The sequence below is a fragment of the Seriola lalandi genome, unplaced genomic scaffold, assembly GCF_002814215.2.
Source record: "Seriola lalandi dorsalis isolate HSWRI2012SDOR001 ecotype SW California unplaced genomic scaffold, Sedor1 jcf7180002054692, whole genome shotgun sequence".
In the NCBI taxonomy this organism is placed as follows: Eukaryota; Metazoa; Chordata; class Actinopteri; order Carangiformes; family Carangidae; genus Seriola; species Seriola lalandi.
Window position 1 is genome coordinate 3,544,399 of NW_019525245.1, and position 10,482 is coordinate 3,554,880.

General features: G+C 41.3%; 1 protein-coding gene across 1 annotated transcript; it reads left to right on the top strand.

Annotated features, from left to right (window-relative positions):
* The first annotated feature begins 3,019 nt into the window (after nucleotides 1-3,019).
* Nucleotides 3,020-9,545, top strand: LOC111667861 (keratin, type II cytoskeletal 8-like). The gene is made up of 9 exons (XM_023423711.2): nucleotides 3,020-3,557; nucleotides 5,237-5,445; nucleotides 6,178-6,238; nucleotides 6,380-6,475; nucleotides 6,602-6,766; nucleotides 7,192-7,317; nucleotides 7,518-7,738; nucleotides 7,852-7,892; nucleotides 8,667-9,545. Exons 1-9 carry the CDS (start codon nucleotides 3,102-3,104, stop codon nucleotides 8,960-8,962), a joined length of 1,671 nt encoding a protein of 556 aa, XP_023279479.1. The 5' UTR covers nucleotides 3,020-3,101; the 3' UTR covers nucleotides 8,963-9,545.
* The last annotated feature ends 937 nt before the right edge of the window (nucleotides 9,546-10,482 follow it).

Here is a 10,482-nt window from a genome sequence, read left to right on the forward strand (position 1 = left end):
GGGAACAGGAGCACCTAGCTTAGATGAAAAGTTCAGGGATCACCAAATTCATTAGAATTTATCCTTGGATATCTGTGGCAAATTTAAATGTAAATCCTATTCCCATGTGGACCACGGATGTCTGCACAAAATTTTATAACAATCCATCCAGCAGCTTTTGAGATATTTCAGTTTTGATCCAAGTGGTGACCGTGTGAGGCTAAACCAACCCTCCAGTATGGTTCAAGTTTCATGAAGTAGATTTCTGATGGTCAATGAGGCACAGTGAACCCCTCCTCCTCCAGTCCAGTCTCTTGGGCTGAAAACATCCACATCCACCATCCAGTCACTAGAGGGCGTGAGTCTCAAAGCAAACAAACCTCCCATGCTGTGAGAAGAAGCCTGACGCAGTCTGCTCACAACCGCATGTTTCATCCCCCCCCCTTTCCTTTTTTTTTTTTTTTTTTTTTTTACTTTGAGTGTATCTGCATATCTGCATTGAGTATATCTGCACTTTCATTACATCTATGTATACAATATGTTTCACTCTATGCTCCATGCCTTGGTGTAGATTTCATTCATGTCTGTTGCGGAGGTTGTTTGAACATGCATCACTGAGCGCAGCAGGAAGTGAGTTTTATAACTGAGGTTTGTGATTTAAGGCTTAGTGACTGCAGCTTCAAGACCAACACTGACACCAACCAATCATTTATTAAAATATATGCTTTGCTTACAGACAGGTTTTTATACCTTCAATGTTTTGCTGCCTTTCTGCTTTTCCTCAGTTTTAGCCTTTGACTTGAGTTTAATTTTGTATTGTTATATAGTTCATAAAGCACTGCAGGCGTCACGTTAACTATAGCCATATCATAAACATGAAGATGCATGAACGATGAATGATGATAATGATGAAATCATCTTTATTGCAGCCTTCACTGGACTTTTATTTTTATCTTTCTTCACTCTACTTTAAATTGCTTTACACCATCATATATCCCACCCTGTCCTCTCCGAACATCTCAGTCAGTTTGTCAGTGGTTTTGAAATAGGTTTGTTTCTTATCTTTGCTAATTGTCTTCTCATATCCCCCACTAGCTCATCTTCCCTCCGCCCTTCCTCTCCGACTTGTAGCATGTATGTGTCTCTGTTAGCACATTCCTGACTCGATGTGTCATATAGCAGCTTCATACAAAGCAAAACATCACTGGCCTCTTAAGAGACTGCAGGTCAGGGGGTTAGCTCTTTCAATTACCCTCTTACAGTCCTCATGCACAAAGAATGAGGAATTATTTCATGGGGAGAACAGAGAAGATCAGTCTTAATCATGATGAAGCCATGAAGACATGAAATAAATGCAGCTCTGTTCGTCAGCTATGATGACATATTTGTCAGAGAGGTTCCGTTAATGAAACAACAAAAACTGGCAGACTTGTACTTATATGGTTGCCTCCAAGTTTAGCATAGCAGCCCCATTGTGAAGAGTCACGTCACTGTTTGAGGCAAGCCAAGCAAAACATGCATTTTTTTTTTTTGATTGGTGCAAAACCTGAAAGTCCCTCTCAGGTTGTTAACATGTACTTTCCATAACACACACACACACACACCCTCTCTGTCTAATCACATTTAGTTTCCACACAGTAGAGTACCTTGGGATTTGGTTCTTTTCATTAGCTGGTAAATGGCTGGTTTTTTTTTCAGAAACATATAAAACCTGGTAAACAAAAGAATAGGGGTGTGGTGAAAATGCTGGTAGAGGGAGTAAGGGGGGTCATTCTGGTACAAATTAGACAGCAGTCTTAACCGCTCAGAAAAGATCATGAGTCATAAATCTGCCCAGCGACAAATAAATCATGATTTGCACAGCTTGAGATGATTGTTGAGGTACACGTTTGAAATACAATTGCCACAAAACTATCTATCTATCTATCTATCTATCTATCTATCTATCTATCTATCTATCTATCTATCTATCTATCTATCTATCTATCTTGTGCAGTCTCAGTACTTTTATGTTGTGTTTTTATGAGTTATTTATCACTACACTACTTTTATGGGTATGGAAAAGCTTTTTAAAACTAAGGTGGAGTCCAGAGTAAAATAGAGACAAACTCTGTTTGCTCTTCACTTGGCTGATATGGAAGGAATGTTCATCAATAATTCCTGTGTGTGTGTGTGTGTGTGTGTGTGTGTGTGTGCATTGGTCCACTGATCATAGCTGATAATGGCAACATCCAGCAAAGTGCACCTTATAATTGTGCAACAGACTGACTTTACTAAGTGCATGCTTTTACTTTGAAGTGTTAGATGAAACCACCTGTAAAAGTCTAATGAAGTTTTTGTTTTTGCTTTTTCTATAACTTTTGTTATTATTTGTTTGATATGACGATTTTCTGCAGCATATCTAGAAACACTTGTCAGTGGATCATATCGAGTGGGTAAAATTGCTTCTCCCACAATTATGAGACATACAGTGGCTGCCCACAAACACGTAAAAGCCATCACACTGGGAAACCACAATTTACTTTGCAATATATCACGTCCATGAGAACTTGTAAAGGAGAAGAGAAGGTCTAAAATGATGTGCTTGTTCATTATATCTAAGGTTTGACTTTATACTCCAGTGCTGTGTGTACACAGGATACAACAATGTAGACACTGTTTTAAGTGCAGTATATTTTTATGGATGCAAAATAGCCTGGGAGCATATGTCATTATGATGGAAAGCAATGTAATGTTTCAAGCATGGAAAATGACATTTTACAAACGTGTTAAAGTGGACAAAGCTCTGGAGAGTTTTCCAGTGTTTCTGCAGTAGTTTTATAGAAACTGGCACACTGACTATTATGCAATTCTTGTTCTCCCTCCAACACTGTGCTGTAAATGTGTAACATGATGCGATTTTCTTCCCTAACATTCCCTCAGCTCTTCCCCTCTCCTCCTCTCCCCCCTCAACCCTCACTCCCCTGCTGAGGACACCAGCCAATCGCACCTCAGCACGGTCCCTCCCCTGCTCTGATAAATAGCACAGAGGACCAGGGAGGGTCCTATCTGCCTGACTCTCCTTCCCTCAGCAAAGTCTCTCCTGTCACACCATCTCAGTGCTACAGACTCCAACTGTGACCATGTCTGTCAGAGCCGTGAAGACCACCACCTACTCCACCCTGTCATCCTCCTCCAGGGGCCCGACCCAGGGCTTCAGCAGCCGCTCCTTCTCCGGCTATGGAGGCCATGGTGTGGGTAGTGCCAGGCAGAGCTACGCTGTCCGCAGCTCCTATGGGGGAGTGGGCAGCAGTGGTGCTGCCGTGGGTGCTGGGGGGTTTAAGGTGGTCGGTGGGTACGTTGCTGGGGGGTCTGCACAAAGAGGAGGTGGAGTAGAGTTTGGCTATGTGGGCTACGGTGGAGGTGTGGGAGGTGGCATGGCCAATGAAATGGTGGCCCCCATCACTGCGGTGACTGTGAACAAGAGCCTGCTGGCCCCCCTGAACCTGGAGATTGACCCCACCATCCAGGCGATCCGCACCCAGGAGAAGGAGCAGATAAAGACCCTGAACAACCGCTTTGCTTCCTTCATTGATAAGGTCAGTCAAGTGGACATTGTCTTGAAATATCAAAGATAAAAATCATTGTACCAGAGGGAAATTGTTTCTTTCATGGCATAAAGGCAGGATGGGGAGAACTGCAATCACAACAATAACAATCAACAGCACATTCTGCATGTTGCTTAGTTTCCTATATTCTGTTATCATCCATGACTGGTGGGATAAAAGTAATAACGTCCACACAAAGTATAAAATCACTCAGGAACCTCAGAGGAAATTAGTGCACTTCAAGCCAAAATAGCTCAAGGTGAAAGAGGTCTGATTTCATAATGGAGATCATCCTTAAGAAACTGCCTGTAAAAGCTGTGTATATAACAATAAGCAGTCTGCTAAAAGCCAGGTGCGGTGATTCTGTGGAGGTTACTGACTGTTTTGAGTCACGGCTTAGGTTCCTCAAATGTTGAGCGTCTTGATCTCAGATAAGAGGATCAACTTGGATGCAGAGCACATACAAGGCTGAGATGAAGAGCAGAACAATTGTTGCTTGAAGCGGGTAACATCCCTGTGTGAGCAATATCCTGCGTTTTGATGAAAGTAGACAAAGTGACAGGCGTATCCATGCACTCTGGTATTCATGTTATGCATCCATTCTTACGTTCATGCTTTGCAAAATGTTATATATTGTGTTATTTTCAAACTTCATTGCCTGAAAATTCACAGCCTGCAAAGACTTATAGAAAAAAAAAAAGAGAGGGAGTGGCAGGGGAAAGGTCTGATGAGCTTGTTACAGTAAAAGCTCAATGGAGTACATCACTACAGTAGAAAAAAAAAATCTGAAAGCCATTTTCTTGACAATAGTATTGTTATCCATCCACTATTAAACATCAGAAAAATGCCAGAAACAGCTCTCTTATCAATCATCAGACAGAAGCTTGCACTGTTCTCTACCCGAGATTGATCAGATTCTTTGGTTATCTGTCATTGTAACTCATAAATGTGCTCTGTTGTTTAAAGAGGCACCCGGCAGAAATGTAGGGTAGAAGTTAACCTGTTAATCAATCACGCTGAGGCTAATTCATCAAAATGCAAAACAAAACACTCTACCCCTCCTCTACATGGCATTGTGACATGGCATGCACAGACACACACGCGCACGCGGAACTGTGTGTCTCTTGTCATGTTTGCAGAGTGGTAGCAGGACCCCACCCAGGGTCATCAGGGTGCTGAATAGAAAAGTTGTAAAGGGGCGAACTGTGTCACAATTGGGAAACAGTGCCACTCTGTGTTGAAACGCGGCACTATGGGTGACAAACTGAGTGACCAGTAATTGATGTGACATTTAGAGGTTGCTGTAGGTGGGAGACGTTCACTTCAGCTATTTTTCTTTCGGTTGATGTTCATGTGTTTCTTTGTCCATGTCCATCGGCAAACAGAGTGAAGCCATTCATGCTTTTTGAGTCACTCCCACCCTCTCTTCACATGCATTCTTACTCTATCAACCACACATATGACTCAACCACCTCCTCCTACCCACAATACACAGTTACGTTTTTTGTTTCACCATGTGAAAATGTGTATCATGCATCCAGTCTTTTATCCCTCAGACTGGTGATATCTATATACTCATACACTCACACAGCCGTCTCTAAATGAAGCAGATGAAGCAGAGCTATTTATTCACCTCTTTGTGTACTGATCACTGACTTTTCTCTCTGCAGGTTCGCTTCCTTGAACAGCAGAACAAAATGCTCGAGACCAAGTGGAAACTTATGCAGGAACAGACCACTTCTCGCTCCAACATCGATGCCATGTTTGAAGCCTACATTGCCAACCTGCGTAAACAGCTTGACAACTTGGGCCATGAAAAAGTCAAACTGGAATCTGACCTGCATCACATGACAGGCCTGGTTGAGGACTTCAAAACCAAGTAAGTTTTTACCCTGAACCTGATGTTCCTGCCAGAGGCTTAATTTTTCCAAAACATGTTGTACATGTGTTGTCCGAACATAATTTTTGTAATAACTTATAGTGAGGATTGTATGTGTGGAAAAAGCCTGCCTATGGCCAGACTGACACTAGATTTAGATTTAGACACACTGTTATACATTTTGGCAATTAAACATTTGATATATCAACCTGTAGACCTTCTTCTCTCTTTTTTTTTTTTTTTTTTTTACATAAAAACAGAATTGATACTAATCTGATTGATATTGAAAAAAAAAATGTTTTAATGTGTGACCAAGATGTATGGTGAGCAGGATGTTCTCCAGTGTAAAAACTAACTTGTCAGTGCACTCTGGTGGACAAACTATGACACTGTTTCTAAATTATGTCAACCCTAGTTTGGCATTTCTGTACTGCAATCTCACGTTACTTAATGGCCAACATACACACATCATACTGATATACATGCAATAATAAACGAGTATCAATCTGACTCTAATCCATTATTTAGTTTGTATATTTAAGTTAGTGAAAACGCCACATACATTCAAATAATTACCTCATATATACAGTATATAAGGTATATTCTTTATCTGTTTTACCAAGAATCATATTCTAAGCCAATGTGGGCTTGATATTTGCAATTATATGCATCATATGGGTCAAAAGCCAAGTTTGATGATTAAGATTAAACTGAAATTTTTCTATTTTCCAGGTATGAGGATGAAATCAACAAGCGCAATGAGTTTGAGAACAACTTTGTCCTCATAAAGAAGGTCTGTTTTCAGACATACTCAGGATCTTGAAACTATAATTAACCTTTGAGCACAATGAGCCCACACAATGACCATGTGTGCCTCAGGGTCAGGCCTATAAGCAACAATGATTTTCTCTCAGTGCTGTCTTTTGCCTTGTAGGACACAGATGCAGCGTACATGGTCAAAGTGGAGCTGGAAGCCAAACTGGACGGACTCTCTGATGAGATTGAGTTCTTGAGGCAGATCTACGATGCTGTAATAACCTTACTTCATTTTTCAGTTTATTTAGCTATATGGTATTAAAAAAAAGGCATAACCTCAAAATTATGTGTTTCCATGTCTGTTCATCCTCTGTCCATGCTGATGTGTTTCCCTGCGTAGGAAATCTGTGAGCTCCAGTCCCAGATCAAGGACACATCTGTTGTGGTGGAGATGGACAACAGCCGTAACCTTGACATGGACGCCATCGTCGCTGAAGTGCGTGCCCAGTATGAAGATATCGCCAACCGCAGCAGAGCAGAGGCTGAGTCATGGTACCAAACCAAGGTGAGGCCGCTCTTTGTGTTATTTGAGACAGAGCCTGTGAGTCTGTGAGGACAGTCCCTGCAGCTCACTTGTTGTTATCACACATGTAAACCAGCTGTGGCACATGGTGTAGGACGACTTCTCTTCTCCTGTCTTTTCTTGTTTTTGCCCTTTAGCCACATCTCACCTCAACTTATTTTACTTCAACTGTCATTTTCTCAAACATCTCAAGTGCACACACGTTGCTGCAGAAACTAAACACAGTCCATCTGGTGATTGCACGTCACTGTATGTTGCAATCGATATCTCACCGTTCCAAAAGTGAGGCTAAAAACAAACATCACCAACACCTGGAATGACACCAGACTTTCAAGACAACAAAAAAATACCCAGGTTGTCATGCTGCATTTTGATGTGTCAGTCTGACTTGTCTCTGTCTTTATCAGTATGAAGAGATGCAGCAGTCCGCAGGCAGATATGGTGACGACCTGAAGTCAACCAAAGCGGAGATTGCTGACATGAACCGCAGGATAATGAGGCTCCAGTCTGAAATTGACATAGTTAAAGCACAGGTGAGGATTACAGATTTCACTTTCATTTATTTAGACATATTTTACTGTAATCAGATTTTGATTTGACAACATTTTTTATTCCTGTATTTACTGTAACAGTGTAGATAACTGTCTAGTTAGATGTACCTATCTGAACAAAGACTACAGGATCAAGAGTTTGCAGTATAGCTCACTTCACTTTTTCCCCACTCCACTCTTAGCGAAACAGTTTGGAAACTCAGATCGCAGAGGCCGAGGAGCGTGGCGAGCTGGCAGTGAGGGATGCGAAACTTCGCATCAGAGACCTGGAGGGAGCTCTCCAGAGAGCCAAGCAGGACATGGCCCTGCAGGTCCGCCAATACCAGGAACTGATGAACGTGAAGCTGGCCCTGGACATTGAGATCGCCACCTACAGGAAGCTGCTGGAGGGAGAGGAAACCAGGTAAGATGTTCCTGCGAGAGCGAGTAATGAGAACTGCATCCTTTACAGCAACACTACTCTGTAGATCTCATGGTGTTTTGCTTGTTCTTGTCTTTTTCCATTTGTCTCTACAGGTTAGCAACTGGAATCAAGACCAGTGTATCCAAGCAGACTTGTAAGTTCATGTCCTATATTGGTGCAAATATTTAAAGTGTTTCACTGTTGTTGATTTTTGCCACATTACAGTATAAACCCATGAAAAACAAGCCAGGAAACAGGAATAAATAAATAAATAAATAATAATCACCTTAGATACCTTTAATAAAATACTTTATGTGACAAATTACTCTCCTTATGTCTCTTTCCCAGGTAACTTACCTGTTATGTCACTTTATATGTTGCGTCTTACTGGTTAAAGAGTCTTAAGTTTTGTATCTCTACACGTTCTCAAACAGCGAATGAGCCCACAGAACAGGAACAATTTACTCTGCATTAGGAACAAGACTGAGAAAATTGTTAGCAGAAGACTCTCAGGCGAAATTTGCTCCCACCATCTGCACTTGATTGAAATATTCTGTGAGCCATGTTTTCTATGTGATGGTTGCATGAAAAGTAAAGAGAAGTGCTTTACAAGGTCCAGAAAGCATTAAAAGAGAACGCATTTGAAGTTGTGAGCTCTGGATTTTCAGTTTTACAACATAGTTGGTGGCAGTGCATCAAGTAAATGGAGAAAAGGTTTTTTCTGTTTTTTCTTTGGATAGACCTTATTTACATGTAATGTCTCAACGGGCCGTTCAACTCCTGTTCCTGACATAGGCTGACAAGAAAAACTTTGCAGAAAATATATTCAGATCAATATAAAATACATATAGTGCATATAATGTCACCTCTCTTGCCACCTTCCCACTATGTCCATGTTCATCATTACCTTTTACTTGTGAACGTGCAGCTGTGAACTACAACGCCTACGGCCTAGAGAGCTCCCGCACCCCGTCCTACGTCAGCTGCTCCTTTGGTGGACTCAAAGCGGGCAGCAGTTCCATCACTGCCGTCGAGGGAGCAGCAGTGAAGAGCACCACGGTCACCAAGACAGAAACTGTGGTGATCAAGGCCGAGGAGAAGAAGGAGGAGAAAGAGGAGGAGAAGAAGGAGGAGGAGCAGGTAGCAATCGAGGCTCCGGCTGCTGAGGAGAAGAAGGAGCAGGAGCAGGAGCAGGTGGAGGCTGAAGCTGTGGCTGAGGAGTGATGTTTTCAGATTCATGATTTTTGCCCTTAGAACACACTCACTCTGCTTTATCATCCAGTTCTTTAATGGTTCATTCACAAAGTGCCTTCACCAAATATTGGGTGTGTGTTTACTGTAAGAGGTGCAAACACTTTCAGTCAGATAGCGTCAGTGAAGAGGTGCTAATGGATGAGTCCTTGTTCAGGCTTCTGAAAGTTAATTAGTTCTTTACTGTCAACTGTAGTCTGAGTCGCTGCCGGGGGTTCAGTGATATCTGCACCACACTTGTTTAGCCAGCAGGTGGCACTGTTGTGTGTGTTTTCCTCTGCTGTTCCTTCTGGTCCTTGGACCAATGCAAAGCACTGTGAAACCTGTAACTTAGGATTTGATCTCTTTTAATATGAACAAGTTTTGGAAAAATACACCAACCATCAACACACAAAACACCTTGTGCTAAACCTGCTGTACCAAAACAATAAAATATAAATGACTCATAATAGTTTTCATGATTTCTATTTAGACAAAACCTTTTTTTTTTTTTTTTTTGGTGTGCTGCTTTTGGCAACACCTGTTTGCTCAACAATAAATCTTCTTCAAACAGTAATTTACACGGTATCATGTTGCATTTTGCAAGTGTTGGAATGTAAATTTCTCTATACATTTCATTTAGTTGCACTTGAGTGAAAACATTTTAAACACTTAATTTGAACATTTACAATAACACTTCACATTTGGAGAAAAATAGGCTATTTAAAGAAATATTATGGACGCAATGGGAGCCAATGAGAAAACATATGCAATCAGCCTCGAGAGATTTGCTATTTAGTTATTCCACTATGTCAACACACGCATACACAGAAAAACAAGTTTGTGTTTTTAGCAGTGTCCGACATAGAAAACTTGCATTATGTGAAGTAATCTTCCACTCAGTCAACCTTTTCTCTGGAACACCTGACAAGTCCTGGCCTGCCATGGTGCAAGGTCACTGTTTCAGGAGTTTCTCTTGAATTACATTAATTGAAGGTAATGCATTCCTAGGAAATGTCATATTCCCAACACCTTTAAACACTAATTGCATGTATTTAAAAGTCACACAAAGCACATACAAAACAAACCAATCCAACATATAATCTAAATCAAAAAGGCCACGAATTGTATCAAGGAGCAACTCATGCAAAAGCTGAATGTGTGAGGGTACTGACGAAACATATGTGATTTAGTGAGGAACAGGGTATTTTTCTCTTACAGTTAATGCTTACTTAAGAGACCTCTTCTGTCCTACAGGAACAGGTCTGAACGTGAATTATGGGTGGTGGTGCCACACCCAAGGCTATACAAGCGCTCATGAAGTCAAGGACGGAAAAATACACAAATCCCACAATCCCACCCACTGTTCATCACTTTCAATGGATATGTGGCTGCTGACACACACCTGGACATGACATTTTCAGGTCTCAACGCTTGATGATCTAACTGCATGAAAAAGCATGATATCAAAGTGAATAGTATACAGTCTAACCACAAATATATTCACAACAATA

Coding starts and splice junctions, on each gene's coding strand:
- LOC111667861 (XM_023423711.2), top strand. CDS start 3,102: ATGTCTGTCAGAGCCGTGAAGACCACCACCTACTCCACCCTGTCATCC. Junction 3,558..5,236: donor TTGCTTCCTTCATTGATAAG/GTCAGTCAAGTG, acceptor TTCTCTCTGCAG/GTTCGCTTCCTTGAACAGCA. Junction 7,739..7,851: donor CTGGAGGGAGAGGAAACCAG/GTAAGATGTTCC, acceptor TTGTCTCTACAG/GTTAGCAACTGGAATCAAGA.